Consider the following 24,579-nt stretch of genomic DNA (forward strand, 5'->3'; position numbering starts at 1 on the left):
ATATTCCCTTAATTGATCTACAGAGTCAATGTAATCCCTACCAGAATCCCAGATGATTTCTTTGTAGAAATCAAAAAAATGATTCTAAAATTCATGCGGGATTGCAAGAAACCCACAATAGCTAAAACAAGCCTGAGAAAAAAAGAATAAGGAATTTATACTTCCCGATTTCAAAACTTCCTACAAATCAATGGTAATCAAGATATTGTGGTACTGGCACAGTATAGACATACAGATCCATGCAATAAAACTGACAGTCCAGAATGAACCCTGTATTTATGGTCAACTGATTTTCAACAAAAATGACAAAACCATTCAATAAGGAAAAAATAGTATTTTCAACAAATGGTGCAAGGAAACTAAATAACCACATGGAGAAGAAATAAATTGTAATCTTATATCATATATAAAAATTAACTCAAATCAAATACTTCAGTATAAAAAATGAGTCAAATACTTCAATATAAAATCAAAACTTCAAAAAAACACAAAGGAAATAGTTTTCACAAAAAAGATTTTTGCAAAGGATTTTCAGATGTGAAACCAAAAGCATAAGCAAAAAAGAAACAAAAACAGATAAATTAACTTTATCAAAATAAAAAAACAAAAATAAAAATTTGTTTCAAAGGACAGTACCAAAAAATGAAAAACCAAACCCACAGAGGACTAGATATATGCAAATCATATATCTGACAAGAGATACAAAAGAACTACTACAAGTCAATAATAAAAAGATAAAAAATTAAAAATTGGGGGCTCCTGGATGGCTCAGTTGGTTAAACATCTGACTCTTCCATGATCTCACTGTTTGCGAGATAAAACACTGCATTGGGCTCTGTGCTGACACTGTGGAGCTTACTTGGGATTCCCTCCCTTCCTCCCTCCCTCTCTCTCTCTCCTTCAAAATAAATAAACTTTAAAAAAAAAATTAAAAATTGGGCAAAGGATCTGAACAGACATTTCTCCAAAGATGTACAAACGGCCAATAAGTACATGAAAAGACATTCAACATCATTAGTCATCAGGGAAATGCACATCAAATCTAGAGTGAGATACCACTTCACACCCACCAGTGCATCTAGAATCAGAAAGTCAGAAAACAACAAGTGTTGGTGAGGATGTGAAAGAATCAGAACCCTCATGCAATGCTGATAAGAATGGAAACTGGTGCAGCTGCTTTGTAAAATAGTCTGGCAGTTCCTGAAATGACTAAACATAAAATTACCATTGATCTAGCAATTCCACTCCTAGATATATACACAAGAGAAATGAAAACACGTGCTCACACTGAAACTTGTAAATAATTGTGTATCACAGCATTATCCATAATAGCCAAAGGGTATGGAAATTCTTTTTGAGGTAATGAAAATGTTCTAAAATTGACAACTCTGTGCCCACAAATTTAGTAACCTAGATGAAAAAGACCAATTTCTTGAAAGACACAATCTGCCAAAACCCACACAAAAGAAACATACAACCTGAATGGGCCTGTATCTATAAAAGAAATTCAACCAATATTTAATAACCTTCCAAAACAGAAAGCAACAGGTCCAGATGGGTTCACTGGTGAATTCTACCTAACATTTAGGGAAGAAATCATATCAATTTTTCAATCTCTTTCACAAGCTAGAAACAGAGGGAATACTTCCTAACTTATTCTACAAGGCCAACAAGTTATCCTAAAACCAAAACCAGAAAAGATATGACAAGAAACTAGAAAGCATTACCTCTCATGAATATACATGTAAAATTCCTCAACAAAATAATAGCAAATTGAATTTTAAAAAGTATTTAAAAAATTATACACTGTGATCAAGTGGGATTTGACCCAGGTATACAAGTCTAGTCCAACACTCAAAAATCAATCAATGCAATGCTTCACATCAACAGGCTAAAAAAGAAAAATTACACGGTCATATCAATAAATGCATAAAAAAACATCTGACAAATGCCAACACCCATTTATGATAAAAACTCTCAGTAAACTAGGAATAGAGGAGAACCTTCTCAACTTAAGAATATCTACAAAAAACCTACAACTCACATCATAACTTGGTGAGAAACCTGAAGCTTTCCCCCTAAGATTAGGTACAAGGTAAGAAAGCCCCCTCTCACCACTCCTTTTGAACATTATACTGGAAGTCCTTGGTAATGCAATAGGTAAGTAAATGAAATAAAAAGAATATAAACTGGGAAGGAGGGCATAAAATATTCTTTGTCCACAGATGACATGATCTAGGTAGAAAATCCAAAAGATGTGACAAGAAAAACCCCCTGAAACTGGTAAGTGATTATAATAAGGTTGCAGGATACAAGGTTAATATACAAAAGTAAATTGCTTTCTTTTATATCAATAATGAACAAGTAAAATCTGAAATTAAAAACACAATACCAATTACAATTACACTAGCATCAAACGAAACGAAATGGTTACATATAAATCTAACAAAATATGTACATGAATTCTATGAGGAAAACTACAAAACTATGATGAATGTAATCAAAGAACTAACTTAGAGAGATATTCCACGTTCATGGATAAAAGGACTCAATATTGGCAAGATGTTTATATAGAGCTGCAAAAGACTCAAAAGAGCCAGCACAGTATTGATGGAGAAGAACAAAGTTGGAGGACTGACATTATCCAATTGGAAGACTTACAATAAAGCTACAGTAATCAAGACAGTGTGAAATTGACAAAAGAACAAAGAGATCGATAGAACAGAACAGAGAGCCTATAAATAGACCTCCATTAACACACTCAATTCATCTTTGACAAAGCAGCAAAAGCTATAAAAACAATGGGGCAAAGATGGCCTCTTCCACAGTGGTGCTGAAACATCAGAAGATCCATGTGCAAAAAAGAGTAGATTTATTCATAATTGCCAAAATTTGGAAGCAACCAACGTATCCTTTAGTAGGGTAAATAAATAAACTGTACTACATCCAGACAATGGAAATATTATTCAGTGCTTAAAAAAAAGAACTGTCATGCCATGAAAAGGCATGGTGGATGCATAAATGCATGCTACAAAGTAAAAGAAGCAAATCTGAAAGATTCTAATTACAAGACATTCTGAAAAAGGCAAAATTACGGAAACTGGGAAAAGATCAGAGATGGGTGATAAGAGGGGATGGCAGGATAAACAGGCAGATCACAGAAGATTTTTAGGGCAGTAAAAATACTTTGTATATTATAATGGTAGATATATAACAGTTGTCCAAATCCGTAGAATACACTACACCAAAAGTGAGCTCTAAGGTAACTATGGACTTGGGATGATTACGTGTCAATGTAGGTTCATCCTTAGTAAAAAAAAAAAACAAAAAAAACAAATGTACCATTTAGGTAAGGGATGTTGATAATGGGGGAAGCTATGCATATGTGTGGGCAGAGGATATAGGGGAATATCTGTACCTTCCTCTCAATTTTGCTGTAAACCTAAAACTACCCTAAAAATTTTAGTTTTTAAAAAATGTTTGGATTATTCTGATATGACACCTAACTGATTATTTCAGAATTACATTTTTCTGGGGGAGAAAGCATACCTAGAAATTGGCAGGAAATGAAAGTCTTACAAAATTATGTTAATTTATTGGAAGGTCAAGGTGGAAAATGGAAATTGCTGAAGCATTCAATTACCTTATTCATTTTTTTTAAATGTTTTATTTATGTATTTTGAGAAAGAGAGTGCTCAAGTGCGAGCAGGAAAAGAACAAAGAGAGAGAGAGAAAGACAGAGACAGAGAGAGAGAAAATCCCAAGCAGGTTCCACGCTGTTAGCAAACAGTGGGGCTCGATCCCAGAAACCATGAGATCATGACCTGAGACGAAATCAAGAGTTGGTCTCTCAACCAACTGAGCCACTCGGGTGCCCCTGTTATTCATTTAACATATGGGCAATATGGTGCTAGGCTAGGCTGTGCATAACCAACAGAGTTGTGAGCTAAATTAACAGGTGCTGTATCTAGCCACTAAGTTGTAGAGTGTTTGTTATTCATCAATACACTGGTACAACTGATTTTTTCTAAATGCTCTAGTGTATCCTACAATGACATACATAAAATAAAAATTGGGATATAGCACAATTTTAGTATAGCATTAAAAATTAAATGTATAGTGGGACACCTGGGTGGCTCAGTCTATTATGTGTCTAACACTTGGTCTCGGGTCAGGTCATGATCTCATGGTTTGTGAGTTTGAGCCCCGCATCGGGCTTAGTAATCTAATAGTTTACTGAGATTTCACATATGCATATCAGTGCGGAGCCCACTTGAGATTCTCTCTCTCCCTCTTTTCTGGCTTCTTCTGCTACTACTTTCTCTCTCTCTCAAAATAAATAAACATAAAAATTTAAAAACAAAATCAAATGTATAGTATCACTTTCTCTTTGGGTGCATATTCATACTAAATTAACATATCCTGAAAAATGTGTTTTATCTTTATATCTGTTAGAACTTGGCAAAACTATGCATGAAGCAGATATTCAAATACTATTAATATACCACCAATCAATAGAATTCATTTACCATAAAAGCCAAGTTTTGCTTTTTTTTGCAAGTTAAAGCACTAGAGTACTTATTGAATCTTTGTTATATTTTCCAGTTGGTACAATGCAGCGCAAATCAAATAAATTAAGGATAAAACATTATTATTGTGAATTTAAGGATGTTTTTATAATTTCAGCATATGTATGGCCTACTTGATTTCAGAATTAGAACCACACCTGCCATGGACCATTTCCTCTAATTATTTATACCCCAAATACATGTAAATTTATGTATTGTTAGCACTTCACTACCTTTCACATTTTCCTTCAAAATACAGGAAAATATAGAAAAGTACCTTTAATCTTGCTTCGCAGATATTTTAAAACTTCTTGGGTTCCTTTCTGAAAACATGGAGAGAAGATACATATTCACTAAGACATACTTCGCAGTTTCATAGATCAACATGCATGTTTGAATTTCAAATTTAAAAACATAGCTGAGTTCCAAATATGCTTACATTTATAATTTCTCTTCGAATAGTTCTCAAAGGATTTCCTTCTAGTGCCAGAAATTTCAAATGAAGTTTTCCCAATGAACAGGGTAGACTACAAAAAAGATTAAACATAATTCAACCAAATAGTTGGCTATAAAACTAGTAACATTTGACAAACTATATCATATAATCATGTCAAAAACAGCCCAAGTAACATAGGCCTAAAATAAATCCCTTTGAGATAAATGTTTAACATGTAAAAGAAAAAATAGATTTATTTTGAAATTGTCATATTGTGATTGCTAAAAAAATGTGAACTTTAAAACATTTGCTAAATAAAAACCATAAAAAGCAAATCTGAAAGAATCAGTGATTCAGGATAGCCATACTCATTAATATTAAATGTTTCGATTTTGCCCTTCAAGTAAGCAAAGAAAATTCTTCCCTGATGATCTAATAGTTTACTGAGATTTCCCATATGCAAAACCACTCCTATCCCATGTATTCAACCCATAATCACCAATTTTTTTTAATTTTTTAATGTTTATTTTTTTTTAATTTTTTTAATGTTTTATTTATTTTTGAGAGCAAGAGAGACAGAGCATGAGTGGGGAGGGGCAGAGAGAGAGGGAGAACTGGCTCCAGGCTCTGAGCTGTCAGCACAGAGCTCAACACAGGGCTCAAACTCACAGACTGTGAGATCATGACCTGAATTGAAGTCAGATGTTTAACTGACTGAGCCACCCAGGCACCCCATGTTTATTATTTTTTTTAATGTTTATTCATTTTTTGAGAGAGGGAGAGAGAGAGAGGGAGTGAGGGGGGGGTGACACAGAGAGAGACAGAGACACAGAATCCGAAGCAGGCATTGGCTCTGAGCTGTCAGCACAGAGCTTGAGCATAGGGCTCGAACCCACGAGCTGCAAGATCATAACCTGAGCTGAAGTCAGACGTTTAACCAACTGAGCCACCGAGGTGCCCCAAGTTTATTTATTTTTGAGAGACAGAGCACAAGCCAGGGAGGAGCATAGAGAGCAAGAAACACAGAATCTGAAAGCTGCAGGTTCTGAGCTCCGAGCTGTAAACCCAGAGCCCAACACAGGGCTCAAGCTCAAGGACCATGAATTCACAACCTGAGCTGAAGTTGGACACTCAACCAACTGAGCCACCCAGGAACCCCACCAATTTATTTTTTAATGAGAAAATAATCAAACTGGTTCTGCTCTTAATCTTTCAGTAGCTTCCCATCTCTTAACGAATGAAAACTGACTCTTCACAAGCATTTTACAGACCACATGGCCTTAACTTACAAGTCCTAAATTCCCACAGTCTCCCTTAATGTACCTTATTTACCAGGTAAACTTGATTCCTTGCTGTTCTCTAAATATATCCCTACAATTTCCTGAACTTTCAAAGCTTTCTTTGTACAGTTTCATCCTACCAAGGCAATCATTCTAATCACCTTACATGTGTACTTAAAAATCGCAGTCATCCTTTAAAGATCACATGGTGGGACTAAAGTGAGGCATGACCCTGAAAGTAGGTATGATCTTAAATTTTGTGCTCTTAAACATTTAATTTGCTTCACACTAGTCTAAGTCCTAACGATCATCTAAAAACATTTCTTCTACATAGTCTGCCCTGATTCCTCTCAATAAATGGCTGGTTCCTGTATCTCTTTTAAGCCCCCAAAGCACTTTATATCTCTCCCATGTCTTTACATCCATTTGATAAATTCAAGAAATATTTATCAGGCACCTTCTATATACCAAGGCACTGATCTAGGAGTTAGAGAGAGAGCAGTGAACAAAACAGATAAATATCCTGACTTCTTAGTTTACATTCTAGTGGATTAGAGTAACTTGTAAAATAGATCTGATTCTATTAGTATTTTAAGCTTGCTGTCAAGGACCAAATCTAACTATTCTTTGGAGGTCTGTACATGATACTTGTTTACTAAATATTTACTGAATTCAATTTAGAAAAAAAAAAAAAACATCTCCACATGTTTTTCTCAAATATTATTAACTTATTAATATTAACTTCTGAATTATAAGCAAATGCAGGCATGATTTCTTATTCATTTGATCTTTAAACTTACCTACTGATATCATTGTTGCTTAGGTCAAGCCTTTCCAAAGACTGTAGTAGTGTAATTTCATCTGGAACAGATTTTAACTTATTATCCCGCAGGTCTAGCACAAGGATAGAATTCAGATGCTTAAGATGTTCTGGCCCTAACATTTCAATCTGGTTTTCACCTACATGTAATTCCTACAAAACCAAAGATCAATCACATGTATTTCTGTATTCAATTTTTATTAGGTAATAAAAATAATATTGAAATCTAATCACTGAAAAACACATGGAAAAACATGTTTCTAATTACTAAGGTGCTTAAATTTTCAATTACAAGTAAGCTATCTTACAGCTAAAAATGGCAAAAACAACACTTTCAAGGATTTTCTGGAAATTTAAAAATAATTACAGATTTAATCTGGCAGAAGCTCAAAATCTGTAAAACCAAACCACAGAAATTATTTAGTAGTTAACATTTATAGAATAAAAATACAAATCTAAGAACTATACTAATAAAAAAAAAGTAAAGTTTTAAAACAAATCAGAATAAGTTTAAAAAGTTATTTATATCACAGTTTGTTATTCAACATTTTCATTAGTGATTATTATATATACTGATTTCCCATTAACAGAATCTATAAATATCAGATGCATAATTAATCTTTAAACAATAACATTTTCAGTTCCTTTTATCACTGCCACCATTCTGTTTAAAAGAAACCCTTTTGGAGCACCTGGTGTCTCAGTGGGTTAAGCTTCCGACTTCGGCTGGCTGGAGTCATGAGGTCACAGTCATGGGTTTAAGCCCCATGTCGAACCTTTCCCCACAGTCAGTGCAGAGCCTGCTGTGGATTCTCTCTCCCCCCTCTCTCTCTGCCCTCTTCCACTCACACTTTCTATCTCAACATAAAACTTTAAAAACTAAAAAACAAATAAATAAAACTCTTTTAACTCTAATACATAACTCTAATACATAACATATACATGAAGAAAAACAAAACATGACAAATTTAAAAGACAATGTTAACACTATATACTTAAAACCATAAGAAAGTAATTAATTTTAAAGAGACCCAATTATGATCAGGTAAACATGAGAGGTGGCAACTTACAGAATTAGATACATATTCCTCCCTAGTATTCCAGGTCTCCTACAGTATGGCTCCAACTTATGACGTTAGTCTCAACACCTACTTCTCCAGTTGTATACTACTCCCCAGATGAAAGAGACAAATTCCTATTTTTAAGTTGACTATTTCGTTAAAAAAAAATCTATTACTAGCAATACCATGAATGTATTTAGTCATATTAAAATTCTGAAAAATATAGGAAAAACATAGCACCTATAACTAATACACATTCCCAAGGTAAATCAAGATTAAAATTTTCATTTTCATAATTAACTTTCAGAAAATACATAGTAATTTAGTAATCAAGTAAATATTACCTTTAATAACCTACAAGAAGGAAATTCTGGTAGAAAACGTAATTTATTCCTCCGCAAATAGAGCAATTCTAGTGACTCCATGTTAGCCAATTCAGGAGGTACAGTTTCTAAGAAATTTGAATTACAATCCAAATGCTTTAATCCTGCAATACATAGTAAGTGAAAAACAAAAATATCTTAATAAAGAAAATTATTAGTCTATAATTATATATACATTCAAAGAATGTGTACATCATCATGAGGATCATCATGAGGACTTATAAACTCATGCAATACTGATATAATAATCAAGAATCCTAGAATTAAATGTAAAGTAAGATTTTTTTTTACATTTAATTATAATTAAAGAGAACTGATATTAAAAATAATGTTTAATAAAAGTCCAAGTCATCATATTACTTGGCAATTAAAGAGAATGAAATCTTGCCATTTGCAACTACATGGATGGAACTGGAGGGTATTATGCTAAGCAAAATTAGTCAGAGAAAGACAAATATCATATGACTTCACTCATATGAGGACTTTAAGATATAAAACAGATGGACATAGGGAAGGGAAGCAAAAACTATATAAAAACAGGAAGGGGGAAAAACATAAGAGACTCTTAAATATGGAGAACAAACAGAGGGCTGCTGGAAGGGTTGTGGGAGGGGGGAAAGGGCTAAACGGGTAAGAGGCATTAAGGAATCTACTTCTGAAATCATCGTTGCACTACATGCTAACGAACTTGGATGTAAATTTTAAAACAACAACAACAACAAAAAACCAGCCACATCTTAAACTCACCAAGTTGTGCACATTAAATATGTATAGCTTTTTGTGTCAATCATTCATCAATAAAGTGGTTTAAAAAAATAATAATAGTCCAAGTAATCTTTGTAATGGTAAAAACCAAAGTACTCCAGTACTCTGTTAAGATATTCTAAAATACATAAACTACATACTATGAGATATTATTTCCCTCAGTACTTATACATCCTTAAAAAAAAAGCTTAAGGTAGTTAAAGACATATAAAGACGCATGCATACCAGCTGTATGAATGGATATTAAACAACTGTGGCTAGTAGTAGCTCAGACATATATATTTAAATTAGGCAAGTTGACTTTCTGTCAAAAAGCCTGGGATTTCTATGTATGCCTTCCTATTCTTCCATCCATCCATACTACTTTTCTCTCCCTGTGTTCTTTCCTTCCTTTTTCTATTTTTGTTTAAATTACATGTTTTTTCTAACATCTTAGCTAACACTATGGACAAGAATGCATACTATATAGCTCAAGAAGGATGTTCTTACTTGCAGCATCTCTCTCTTACCTCCTGGATCTTTCTTTCTTAAAAGGCAAATCAAAAACTAAATGGATAAAAGTAAAGGTCTTCTTTCCATTAAGAATTCAATAAGCAGTACTCCCCCAATCCATATCATAGATTCTTCAACTTGCAATGGCCACCACACCACATAGTTTCCACAATTCAGTCTCAACTGTCTAGTTTGAATAGGTGATATACATTTTTTGCTATATTTTGAGCCTACCAATTTTAACATAATGCAAGACTGAGTTGATACATTGCCTTAAACTGCCTCTTTAAGTATTTAAAGAAGTTGTTTTTCAAAAGAAATGCACTACTTTCAACAAACAATGTAGTAATTTATGTATTATTTGGCTACAGCATTTTCAAAAATGTTACAATGTGATCCACCCCAAATCCAGTAAATTCTATGAAGAAAAGTTGGTTTTAAAAGCTACAGACCTATTATAGGGACCCCTGGTGGCTCAGTGGGTTAAGCGTCCAACTCCTGATTTTGGCTCAGGTTATGATCTCACAGGGTCATGGAATCTAGACCAGCGTCAGGCTCCATGCTGAACATGGACCCTGCTTAGGATTCTTTCTCTACCTCCCTCTCTCTGTCCTGCCCCCACTCTCACACACACATGCTCTCTCTCTCTCTCTCTCTCTCTCTCTCTCAAAATAAATAAATAAACATTAAAAAATAATAATAAAAGTTAGAGACTACAGTTTTCACAATTGTTTGCATTTAAGAGCACTGACTGAGAATACAAGCAGTGTGCAGTGGAAAGAGCAATGGGGATGGAGTAAGAGGATTCAAGCTCTTATAGGATCCTTGGCTTTACAATTTATAAGATAATTTCTAAGTCTAGGTTTATGAATCTTTAAAATGTAACAAATACACATCCCCCTAACGTACAGTACCTTTGTAATGGCAAAACAACATATGTAAAAGTATTCGTTACAAAGAATCACACGAATGTTAGAATATTGTTCTTAGGATCCAGTCATAAATAGTGAAATAATAACCAAATGTACTACTGGTGATAGTTTAAAGGTATCACTGTCATGGCTAAAGGAAGAAAGTATCTAATCATGAATTATGCTGCATATTGGAAAATTTGCCATAAATTCAAAGTATTTTTCTATCGATTTCTTTATCTTTTCCCATCTCTCAAGATAGGTCCATCTAATTTATGGAAAAAAAAAATCCATGCTTCTTACATACTAACTAGAGATAACATATTTTATGTTTAGCTCTACTTTTTAATATGTTTACTGAAAAATGGCAAAGACAAGCAAAGTCTTCATTACTCGTAACCCAAGCAAAGGCTCCCCTAGAATATCAACTTGATTTATGGCAGATTTAACTTATGCATTCCTATTACAAATGACTATTAATCTAAAGTAAAACAGCACAATTTTACAAATTTATCTCAAAATGATCTGTAATCAACTGCACAAAATCACTTCCATAACCTCCACAAAAGGGAGGTTTAAAGAAATGAAGAGGGCTTACATATGATTAGCAGAAAAGACTATATAAGGTAAACAGTGTAAGGCTGACACACACAGTGTGCTCATTAACCAAGAAATAATAATAGTTTGCCTTTAAACAACAACAACAAAAATTACCAAGATTTTGGCCTCTAAATCAAGAATTCTAAGATGATTAAGTATAATTATTTAAAAGGTACTGAAATCTGCCTTCTATTTTTTTATCACTTAATATTATTAGTTCTAGAATACATTAAATATAATGGTTCAATGGTAAACTTCAATAGAACCACTATTTTAACCTTTTTAAAAAAAAAATGATTGACCATTTGGACAAAACTAGACCATCCCTGACATCATTATTTCTGGGCCATGAGCAACTACAGCTATAATGTAACCACATAAGCAGAATCACCTATGGGAGGGGAATAACCTCTTAGTGAATGTTGAATGAATGAATGAATGAATGAGGAGATAGCATAGCTCAAAACCCTAATCAATATCTCAGATATATAATTTTACCATAGTTCATAATCATATTTTATTTTCCTCTCTTTGATATGCCAAAATATGTTTTTAGTAGTAGCTGTTTAGGAAGTTAAGCTAGACAATAATGCTCTGAAGAAAATCTGGCTACTTGCTATTGTTTGCTTTGCCAGTATAAAATCTATTATTTTATTTCTCTGTAACTAACTATATTAAAATTTATTTTTCTAAATATAAGTTGCACCAACTTCAAATTTATGTATTTTTTAAAATAGAGATTTACTTTTCATTCCACTTATTTCTGCTGGCAAACTCTTCAGTTGATTACTGGAAAGATTGAGTCGCACCAGACTGGACAGAGAACAAAAACTAGCAGGAACAGTTGTAAGACGATTATTGGAAAGATCCTTTAGAAAGAGAAAGAAAGAAAGAATGAATGAATAAATAAATAAACAAACAAACAAACAAATGATCCCTAAAAGGGATTTCAGAAGTTTGAGGAGATTGCAACCTAAAACAAGACTATTTCAGAGGTGGTATGTTTTGTAGCCCCCATTCACAATTTCGCAAGTTGTCATTCATTACCTCAGTATTCTACAGGACTACTATGTGCCTAATAATGTAGCAGGAAGAAATCAGAATGAATTCTGACTTCAGAAATATTTTACAGAAAGGTTTCTGTTACTACTAAGTCATATCATGCATCATGTTTTTAATTTAAAAACCCATTTGTTCATCCAGTATTTATTGACTACCTATGATAAATTAGGCAAACCATATAGGTAAATTGTAATATGAAATGAAAAATTTATTTGCAAGAAAGAAAAATTCTTCAAAGAAAAAAATAAAGCTGAGAAAATGGACATTTTAATTTTTAAGGGAAAAATAGTCCCTCCATTCTTCTGCTGATCTCAGCAAATCTGCTTTAATAGAGTCCAGAAGTTTGCTCTCTATTTTTCCTTCATTCAAGCTTGCCTAATTAATGTCTATACCTGTTTCTTTAAATCATTGTTTCTAGTTTTTCATTAAAGCATAAACAGTTATGAGAGAACATTTTTTTTGAAACTGCACTTAAAAGACAATCAGATAATACTTAATGACAGTTGAATTAGGTGTAAGTACTTCACTAGCTAACAGCAAACTGTTAGATAGGGACAATTGCAACAATAGATAAGAAAAAAATGACTTAAGGTAACTTGTTCTCTGAAGACTTTCATTTAGTCTAACATTAAACAGTTGCATTTGTAACCCTAAATCAATTAAGATGATAGAAAAAGGTAAAAATGCTAGATCAGTTATTTTTTATAAAACACACTGTTACTATCATAAATAACACAGCATATCATAAACTACAACAGGAAACAACAATCTACAACTCTAATACTCTATATACTAAGAGATTACTAATAAATAAATATTTTGTTAATATCAAAAGTTACTGACAATAAATGCAATGTGGTATTCTGGATTGGATCCTGGAACAAAAAAAAAGGACATTAGTGGAAAAACTGGGAAAATCTTAAAATCTATAGTATAGTCAGTAATATTGTACCAATGTTAATTTCTTAGTTTTCAAATGTGCCATGAGTATGTAAATTGTCAACATTAAGGAAAGCTTGGTGAAGAATATATAAGAACTCTCTGTACTATCTTTACATTTTTGTAAATCTAAAATTATTTCAAAATAAAAAGCTTAAATAAAAAGGGTTTTGATACAGAAGAGATATTAATTCACAAATTCTTAAGACATTTTAAATAACCCAAATCAACAAAATTTACTAAGAAATTAAACATTATTGCAGTTAATAATTGTATTAGATATAAAGCATTGTATCTAGTTTAATGCATCTACTTTATATATCATTAAATACATTATATATAAATAAATCCATATTTATGCCGTCATTCCTTCAGTAAATATTTATTTAGTACCATTGCTAAGCAGTTTTTATATACCTTTAAGAAATACTACTAGCTTGGGATGCCTGGGTGGCTGAGTCAGTTAAGTTTCTGACTTCAGCTCAGGTCATGATCTCACAGTTTGTGAGTTCGTGAGTTTGAGCCCTGTGTCAGACTCTGTGCTGAGAGAGAGAGGAAGAGAGTCTTAAGAAGGCTCCATACTCAGCGGGGAGTCTGATGCAGGGCTCAATCCCACAACCTTGGGATCATGACCTGAACCAAAATCAAGAGTCAGGTGCTCAACCGACTGAGCCACCCAAGCTCCCCTAATATGCTTATATTTCTAATGTTGTAATATATTAGTGCTCACATTTATGATATGATAAATGAGTCCTTAAGAACACAATTCTCAACTGAAATATCCTTTCATTATGCATATGCCTATCTGGGAACCCATAAAAACAACTGGGAACTGCTACAGTTTATTACGTTTCCTTTCTAATCTAAATACTCTTCTTTTTTTTCATCACTTGCTATCTTTTACCATTAAACTTTATAAGAAAATCTGATGGCTCCCTCCTTAGCCATTCATTTTATCTACCTATGCCTTTTGCTTTCCAAACCTTATATCCAATTTGATCAGATTGGATATTGACAGATACTGAAGGAATGTCTGAGGACAGTATATACATTGATTTCAAACACTACAGCAGATCAGGGAAATATCAAGGAAGATGTACTTAAAAGTAAAAAAACAGAGGTAAAAGAATTACTTTTTCCTTTAGTGGGAAATAAACTTTAAGACTAAAGTGATATAAATAAGTTCTTCAAAGTATGTAATAGGGAAAAGAACAAGAATATAAGAGGAATTAACCATGAACAATAGAGAGTATACATCAGAACAACTAATCTCCATCTAATCTAGCTAAAGTCTTTCAGATTGCAGATTTTACAGTGGAATCTTACTCCTTCAAGGGTATAGTGGAAGAAAAAAAGGGATACATTTTAGAGTCAAATGGACTTATGTTAAAATCCTAAATTCCTTACTTATTATGTGACTTCAGATGAGATGTTTTTTGTTTTGTTTTGTTTTGTTTTGTTTTTATAAACTGTAATTCTGTATCTATTCTAGGGGATAAAACTATGTACCTTGCTATAGGTAAAGCAAAAAGCCAAGTGCCTACTGTTTCTATTATTCTTAAAATAATATCTGTATTGCTTTACAGTTATTTCTATTTAGGATATGACAGATAAAATGAAAATTTTGTGAGGTAATGTGGACATTTTGAAAAATGGGGACGAAAAGGCAGGCCTTAAAGGGATTATCTAGACACTCATAGGACAGCAGGGTCATAGAGGCAATAAAGGAGGATGGGTATACAAAAGAGAACTGGTATATGCTACAGCACCCATGCTCTATTTTGCAAAACCATAAAAATCCTCTGAATAACAGTCATCCTTGTCACCCCTTTCCCACACTCTCTTCCTAAATTCAAGCCTAAGTTGATTTCATAAGAAAAAATAAGAAAAACTGATTTTATAATACCTAATTTAGCAATCTAATTGAAATGCAGTTTCTGATAATCCAGTCATGTAATCAGCTGTCCATGTTCTCATCATTTCAATCATACATTCAATTTCTAAGCCTGGTGAAAAATCCCACCTGCCCCAAATTACATAAAAATTGGAAAATCACAACTTACCAAGTCTTCTAGGTTGAAAAGTTGTTCAAATCCCTCTGGTATGCAAGTTAGTTCATTATGCTGGAGATAGAGGCCCTTCAGGTTTCTCAGGTTTGTAATTTCTTCAGGGAGTATTTGCAGTTTGTTATGGCTATTGATTGATAAAATAAATGCTGAGTAATTTGGTCACAGCACAATACATAATTGTAAAGGTATTTTTGCTAACTACATGGGCTCATTTTAAAAAATAAAATATGGTGACTAATTTTAAGGACTTCTCAAACTTCACATGCTAATGATGTTAACTCATTAAAATTACAGTAAGCTAAAGCAATCAAATAGAGAGTTTCAAAGAAAACAAAGAAATACAGGTTCTTAACCAAATAATTTATGAACTTTTAATTGTTTCCTTATAACCTACTCTTGATTTTATACGCAATGTGAAAGGATATACTGGACAATTTTTCATACTATGTCTGAATTTTAGAATTTTGACAAGAGACATGGGCACACATACATTATAATGGGAGTCACAGCTCATATGGGGATTATGTTTTTAAGCTAGCACTCAAGACAAAAATAGCTCTTTTTAAGAGCCTGGCATGTCCAGCTGAATGCAATATGTGACTCCACTCTTCTTTGCACTTAGTCTTAACTTTTCTACTCAGTTCCTCTGTAGAGATACTTGATTTATTGTTTTAGAAGTCCCAAGTCACTGAGCATGATATATTCCTTGATAATTAAGAGATGACCTGACTTAACCTGTTCCCAGATTTATCTTAACTATTTACTTAGGAATCCATTCTACTTTCACACCATATATAATTACTTAACAAGTAACAGGGTGAAATGAGAAATATAACAGGGTAAAAATAACCTTAAATTATATAAAAATAAAACTAGTTAGAACAAAAATGCCAGGATGCATTCTAAAATAAGAAACACTAAAAAACTGTCAAAAATTGGTTACTATTGGGGCTCCTAGGTGGCTCATCTGATTCTAGACTTTGACTCTAGATTTTGGCTCTTGCCTTTACAGGCCATACCCATGCCTTTGACTTGTATGGGGAAGAAGTTCTGATGTAGCTCTAAACAATTAGCACCTTTTGTGTGTAGCTATTTTTGCTTTTGTGGTAATTTTAAGTTTTTCACCAGATGAGGGCTGTAAATTAAGGAACCATTTTCCCTCAAAGCAATGAACTTACCTCCAGAACACAGACTTGACTATGCTATGTTAGATAGATCTGTAACCACACCTATTTTATAAACCACAGTTTTTCAAACTATGTTTTGAACACTTAGACCTTTTTATCTACTAAATGAAATCGTCCCAAATCCCTTTTCCCCTAACCTGTGCATACATAGCATATAAGGTTGTTATTTCTTAAAAGTCTAGAGGTATAGACTGAAGGGCAAAAAAAGTTAGTGAGAGCCTTAGCCACCTGGCTTCCCACATAACTAACGAGTATCAGAACCATATCCACAGAGTCCTCAGAAAAGTTTAAAAGCTACTAATACTAAAGCCATGACATTTTTCATCACTAATGAAATAACTGTTTCAAATTCCTTCCTTTGCTTGACCTGGATATTTTAAAGAATATCAAAGTAACTTAAAACCTGAGATATTAACAAAAAGGTTTTCTGAAATAACCACTAAAAACTGTTATATAAAAATAAAACAAAAAGTACTTTAAGAAAATCAACTGGACATTTGTAAAATCAGAAAAACATGTGGGCAATTAATTCTAAAACAAAAATAAATAATCTGAGAAAACTTAAAACTCTTACTCTGCTTTTACCACTTTATGAGATCATACAAAAATATTTTCTAATGTTCAAAAATATTTTTAAAATATTAGATTTATACCATTATATTAGCAATACTGAAATTAAATAAGCTTAAATTTTACCTGACATTAAGTTTCTGAAGATTTTCTAACTCTCTTATAGCAGAAGGAAGGGATGTCAGCTGATTATCATGTATCTAAAAGTTATTAAAAGACAGTCAATATCTTAGTCTTATAATTAATAATACATGAGCATGAGTTTGTCACTGTACTGAATTCTTCCACAATAATTTTGTTACTGTAATTCAACAGTACTGAGTTGGAGTTTGGTAATTTATTCCATGTACAGAAGAGGAAAAGGAATTTGAAGTTGACCACAATGCTGTTCAGAAACCGTGAAGTGATAAAGTCATCAATTTTAAAGATTACAATTTAAAAAATAACTTTATCTCATTGAGTGGAATTTCAATCTGAAATGAGAGATGAGAAACTAATAGCTATTAGAAACTAATAGCACTTTGATGGTATGATTTATGTCAACATATAGCAAAAAAAAAAAAAGAGAGAGAGAGAGAGAGAGAGAAAGGGTAGGGGGAACCTCTCTCATGTTCTCACAGAACCATATTATTTTGAAAGTACGAGAAACCTGAGAGAACACCTAAAGCCAATCCATTCATTTTACAAATGAAGAAAATAAAAACGTATCTGGAAATTTCACCAGATCCAACTTTTTCAAACATGAATTAGATTTCTGATGTTCCTACATAAAGTACATCAGAACTCTGTAGATGGAAACAAACTACTCATGCTTTACTCCACAACACATGGCAACTAGAGACTAAAAACAGTCTCTTAATATACACACAAAAATTTATGTTCAATAATTTAAGTCAGCGTTGAAGACAAGTTTAGAATAAATTAATTTTAAGTGCTGCTTTCATGTCTAGAATAATGATGAGAAAAATAATAGCAATGAAAACGGATAAGCAGCAGCAACCACCTGTTAAATGCTGATTCTGTTTGCATGTAATAATGCATTTAATTCTAAGAACAAGTTTTGGGCCGCCTGGGTGGCTTGGTCGGTTGGGTGTCCGATTTCGGCTCAGGTCATGATCTCACGGTCCGTGAGTTCGAGCCCCGCGTCGGGCTCTGTGCTGACAGCTCAGAGCCTGGAGCCTGTTTCAGATTCTGTGTCTCCCTCTCTCTCTGCTCCTGCCCAGTTCATGCTCTGTCTCTCTCTGTCTCAAAAGTAAATAAAAGTTAAAAAGAAAAAATTTAAAAAATAAAAATAAAAAAATAATAATTCTAAGAACAAGTTTTAAAAATAGGTAGTAGTGTCAGTCCTGGTTTATAAAAGTGGAAACTGAGGCACAATGAAGTTACTTTGCAAGGTTACACAGCTATCAAGTGGCACAGTCAGAAACTGAAGCCTGATGTTCTGTATGTACACTCTTAATTATCATGCTATACCCACCAATAATTTGTTATTCTTCCTACAGTCTACCAATTAAACATGGGTTTTCTACTTTTTTCTGCTTATGAAGCCTAAATTTAGCCTTAGAGTCTCTTAGAGTCGCAACTAATGACATATTTAGAATCAGTCAACTTACATCAAGAACAGTGAGTGCAGGCAGCAGTCGTAGATCATCTGTAAGTGACTGAAGTTTATTGTTGGATATGATTAGTTTGGTCAAATCCGTCTGCTCCCACCATCGCTCAGTAGCACTGAATGAAAGATTCTGATTAGCTTCCTCAGGGATATCCACGTTTATTCTCCAGACACACTGAGGTACTATTTCCATCACCACCACACCAAAAAGAAAAAAAGGAAAAGAAAGAAAACAAGAAGTTAGATACTAAGTGGCATATTTTTATAATAGCCATGCAGTTCATCTATTGGAAAGTAATTTCTGAAACATTAAAAAAAAATACTTAAAAACAATTCAAACGAACAATGAATTACAACTAAAGTTGATTTTATTCAAAAACAGAATATGATATGTATTTTACATATTAAATCTTTTATCTTCATTCAACTATATTTACTATATACATACTCTACACAGCACATTGCAGTCGACATATAATGCAAATAAAGAAAGGACTCTACCATTGCACTAATAGAATAGGGAGAAGGCATGGAAATCAACATTTATAAGGTGATGTCATAATTTTATAACATTAGTATATACTGTCTGAGAAAACACTGATGTTAATAATAGCTAATGATAATAGCTAACACTTACAAATACCAGGCAATTTTCTAATATACTATTTAAACCTCATGGGGCGCCTGGGTGGCGCAGTCGGTTAAGCGTCCGACTTCAGCCAGGTCACGATCTCGCGGTCCATGAGTTCGAGCCCCGCGTCAGGCTCTGGGCTAATGGCTCAGAGCCTGGAGCCTGTTTCCGATTCTGTGTCTCCCTCTCTCTCTGCCCCTTCCCCCGTTCATGCTCTGTCTCTCTCTGTCCCAAAAATAAATAAACGTTGAAAAAAAAAATAATAAATAAATAAATAAATAAACCTCGTAACAACTCTGCGAGATAGGTGTTGTTACTATTCTTGTTTTATAGACAAGAAAAATGGGGCACAGAGAGAATGTATAATTTACCCAGGGCTACACAGCCAGTAAGGAGCAGAAATGGGATTCAAACACCTGTAAAGTTATACTACTGTCTTGACTCTCGGTGGATATTTGGAAAGCATAACTGACTCTGGTAGCTGCTCTCTATTTTACCTAACATACAATTTTATTTCTTACCCCATCACACAACATTGTGTGAATCCCATTGGAACAACTATCGCAACTCCTGTAACACAGCAAATAAGACTGTAAGTTGAACATGGAGAGTCGAGGTTCACCACTATAAAAACTGAAACCTCAAGAAGGTACTAACTTGCTATAGCATTGTAGCAAAACTATTTTAAAGAGTCCTTCATTCCATCATATAAGTAGGACTACATATCAGTCTGATTTAGAACTTTGAGCGTTATTAATCAAGGCAACAATCAGTTATACCCTGCAGTCATTGACTACGATTACAGAATGATACTAAATGAAAAAGTGCAAAGTTTCAAGTTCAGGATACTGAAGTACAATTCAGGTTTACTAGTCTGATACAGTGGATTTATGGAAGCAAAGCAAATCTCCTTAAATCTATGAGACTTATACACACTCAAAAAAAAGGTTTCTATGAAAAAGGTACAGCTGACATTATACATAAAGGTGAAAGACTAAGGGCTTTCTCTTAGTGTTTTCTTGATGCACATTCTCACTACTTTAGAATTTTACTATGGATCCTGACCAATGCAATAAAACAAAAGAAATAAAAGATGTTCAGGTTAGAAAGGAAAAAGTAAAACTGTCTCTTTAAGAGATCATCTATACAGAAAATCCTAAGGAATCTATAAAAAAAAAATTATATGTAATGAGTTTAGAAAGTGCACAGAATTCAGGATTAATATACAAAACTCAACTGTGTTTCCATGTATTAGCAATTGATAAATGAAAATATTCTTTATATGTTTAAAGACATATAAGACACACAATCTAAAACCATGAAATATTCAGGGTTCAGCTTAGCAAATATATGCAAGTCCTGTGGTATGTAAATATAAAATATGAAAACTTAGAGAAGATCTGGGTAAGTAGAGAAATATACCACATTACAAACTAATTATTAAGATGTCACCTCTCCCTAAGGTGACTTACAGCTTCAGCATAATCCTAATCAAAATCTCAGGAGGCATTTCTATAGAAATTAACAAACTGATTCTAAAATGTATTATCAAAATGCAAAAGAACTGAAATAAGTTAAATAATTTTTTGAAACAGAATAAAGTTCTAGAACTTAACAGTACTTGATTACAAGTCTTACCATAAAGCCTGTCAAGACACTGTGGTATTAGCATAAGGATATATTAATCAATAGAAAAGAAAAGTTAAGGAAAATTCTACACAATAATGTATTATCCATTGATTTTCAATAAAGGTGCCAATTTAATGAGAAAGAGAGTCTTTTCAACAAATCACACTGGAACTGTAAATTCATACGGATGAAAAAAGGAACCTCAACATTTACCTTATGACATACTCTGAAATTAACTCAAAATAGATCATAGACTTAAATATTATAGTTAAAATTGGGGCGCCTGGGTGGCGCAGTCGGTTAAGCGTCCGACTTCAGCCAGGTCACGATCTCGCGGTCCGTGAGTTCGAGCCCCGCATCAGGCTCTGGGCTGATGGCTCAGAGCCTGGAGCCTGTTTCCGATTCTGTGTCTCCCTTTCTCTCTGCCCCTCCCCCATTCATGCTCTGTCTCTCTCTGTCCCAAAAATAAATAAACGTTGAAAAAAAAATTAAAAATAAAATAAAATAAAATAAAATAAAAGGCTGTAAATATATTAAACTATGATACACAATAGGACACAATGGGTGTATCTCTGACCAAAGAGTCAGGGAACTAAGATTCGGTGCAACTAATCCAACTGATTGTCAATTAACATCTCATCTAATATCTCTGGTTACCAATTTCTTTGCTGATTAAATGAGAGGGCCCCATCATAATTTAAATGCTAGGATCCAACAACAGTAGTACAAAAAGGCTTTTGCTAGGTGTAGAATAATATTTTAATAACAGCTTATCCTACAAATGCCATTCAGTAAACTGTCTACCCCATTATGAGCATTTTTTAAAAATTATGAGAATTGAATATAAACCAGTAAGTCCAACACTATGTAAAAGATTAGGAAAAGCTCCATTGATAAACATTCCAAATTTCTCCACAGTAGTTTATTCATGACAACCAATGGGCTCATTACACTAAAGAAAGAATCCCATATCGACAATCCACAATACTATGTCACTTTCAGACTATCTTTAAAGCTTAATAAGAAAAAAATACACGCATACACACACACACACTCCCCCAGAATAAAATTATAGTTACATAGAAGGTATTAACTCAGTTGCAACTTGAGATTGACACAGAGAGATGTATCTTTGTGCTTTAGAGCACCTGAGTCATTGTTACGTTAGAATACATGAAGAGAATGGTACTCTTGAAGTCCAGCAGGATACTATAAGAAAAAATGAAACAATGTTTAACATATAAAAAAGAAAACATTTTTACCAATCACTTTAAGAGAAAAATATGCTTGAATTTATTACTTTCACTTGAGAGTACATTCAGCTTTATAGTGAACATAAGTCTCACTGAAACTGTAATTCCATTCTTCCCAATAATTTTTTTTCCTGTGACAATATATGACAGATGGCATTCACTTAACTCTTACTCAAGAAAACATTACAATGCAAGTTAATGAACATGACATTAATATAGAGATAAATTTAAGTTTGCACTCATTTATTAGGCAAATTTTGACACTGACAATAACTTGAAATACACATCAAGAGTTTGAGACACTAAAGTTTAGAATTATTCTAACAGATCAAGAAATAGGAATGGAACTTTTAATTAATTATCTAATTCCTTGTTCCAGACTTCCCAGGATTTCAGTATGCTAAAAATTAAATGTTTACCTCAAGATTCTGCCATCATATACAGATTAAAACACTTTCCTTTTGTTTTTATTTCTAAGAAATGTTCAAGAATTAGCTTGTTTTAATGATCTACTCATCTGGAAATATAGTTTCTTTCTGGAATTATTTGTTGTTAAAATCTGATACTTTGGTTAATTCTTATGAGCTGTTTAGAATATTATAGTAAATTCCATGAAGACAACCAGTAGTCAAAATACAGAGTCAAGGTAAATAATAAAGCAGAACATGGTTAATACAGATGTAAGGATGGTTATTTAAAACTTGAGGGGCGCCTGGGTGGCGCAGTCAGTTAAGCGTCCGACTTCGGCCAGGTCACGATCTCACGGTCCGTGAGTTCGAGCCCCGCATTGGGCTCTGGGCTGATGGCTCAGAGCCTGGAGCCTGTTTCCGATTCTGTGTCTCCCTCTCTCTCTGCCCCTCCCCCGTTCATGCTCTGTCTCTCTCTGTCCCAAAAATAAATAAACGTTGAAAAAAAAAATTAAAAAAAAAAAAAACTTGGGAAGTATACGGTTTATGTTACACTTTTTATAGTGTCATAACAAACTCTACATACTGACTGAATAAGGCAAATTCTCACTACCTCAAAATAGATGACATGACATCTGGAGGCCTAGAAGCCCTAGACCTATTTACTTAATTCCACAAATGGAAACTAACCAAACTGCTCTTTGAAAGGTAAGGCAGGATAGCCTTATACCTTTATTTCCCTTTCAAATAATATGGTTTTCGAATAAACATAATTGGTTTGTTTAATAAATTATCCACCTACCAATTTTTTTTGTCAGTTCAACAATGTGGTTTCTTTAAAATTTACAGCATTCTTTTGTTCCAAACTCTGGCACCTTTTTCTTTCATTGAGTTTTTGATGAATCACCCAAAAACATGTTCTATACTATTGTTCTACCAATGGCAGGCAACCACAAGGCAACAATCAATACCTCCTTTTCAACTCCATCTTTATTTTATCTGGTCCAATGAAAAAGCTGCAATATCTATACTAAACCAAACAATGATATATTTTTGTGTACTTGCTCAGAAAAAAGAGCAGTCATTTAAAATTTCCAGAATATTTCTAATGTTCTCTTTGAAGTTGGTTACTAACAGTTATTTTGTTCAGGCATAACTTTGTGAGTAACTTATAAAACTGACACTCATGAATGGTAATTTTAAAACTACCAATAACATTCAGATGTTTAAGAATATTATTGTAGTCATAAGATGAAATATTATGGTCATTAAAAATAATCAGATTATGTAAGTAACACCAAAAAATGTACAAACAAAATTCAGAAAAGAGGACTCAGTACAATTCTTAATTTGTTAAAAATAAAAAATAAAAGGCAAATTATACATTACATTCACACAGAAAACTATAGAAGAAAAACCTTCAAAATATCAACAGTGATTAACCCTGAATGGTTATTTTCACTTTTTATGCTTTCTATAGATAGTAGTTTTTCTGTCATAGATACAATGCTTTATAAAGAAGAAAATAATAAATGGGTATTTCCATAAAAGAACTACAGCCTATAAAAAGAAAGGGTACTAAAAATCCCCAAGAATACTCAGATTTTGGTTACACACAAAAATTAATCTGTACTGGGTATCAGATAACACCCTATCAGGGAAATAAAGTGTCCCATTGTTCTTAGAGCTTCTGCTAAGAAGAATCAATTCAAGGAGGCCACCATCTAAGAGAAAGAATAAACAGACTGTTAACTGTTTTGGGTTATATACCTCAAAATTAAAGGCTAGGTTCTATTTTTCCAATGTAGAAATTATGGACATGATGGTACATTACAAATGTACCTATGTATTACTGCATAAATAAGAAGGAAAGACCTGGAATACAACACAAAAAATTTGTTATT

The 24,579-nt window shown here is 33.2% G+C and overlaps 1 protein-coding gene across 3 annotated transcripts in view; it reads right to left on the reverse strand.

The window, feature by feature from the left end:
• LRRC40 (leucine rich repeat containing 40) overlaps positions 1-24,579 on the reverse strand; it is a 44,375-nt gene that overhangs the window by 16,326 nt on the left and 3,470 nt on the right. For all 3 annotated transcript variants that reach the window (XM_040470614.1, XM_040470613.1, XM_040470612.1), the window contains exons 2-9: positions 18,757-18,938; positions 17,270-17,343; positions 15,381-15,510; positions 12,062-12,185; positions 8,510-8,652; positions 7,085-7,257; positions 5,008-5,095; positions 4,846-4,891 (exon numbers count right to left, since the gene is read on the reverse strand). In XM_040470614.1, coding sequence (XP_040326548.1) covers positions 4,846-4,891; positions 5,008-5,095; positions 7,085-7,257; positions 8,510-8,652; positions 12,062-12,185; positions 15,381-15,510; positions 17,270-17,343; positions 18,757-18,938 — 960 coding nt within the window. The remainder of the gene's footprint in view (positions 1-4,845; positions 4,892-5,007; positions 5,096-7,084; positions 7,258-8,509; positions 8,653-12,061; positions 12,186-15,380; positions 15,511-17,269; positions 17,344-18,756; positions 18,939-24,579) is intronic.

Source organism: Herpailurus yagouaroundi, unplaced genomic scaffold (genome assembly GCF_014898765.1).
Source record: "Herpailurus yagouaroundi ecotype Mexico unplaced genomic scaffold, PumYag 77, whole genome shotgun sequence".
Lineage (NCBI taxonomy): Eukaryota > Metazoa > Chordata > Mammalia > Carnivora > Felidae > Herpailurus > Herpailurus yagouaroundi.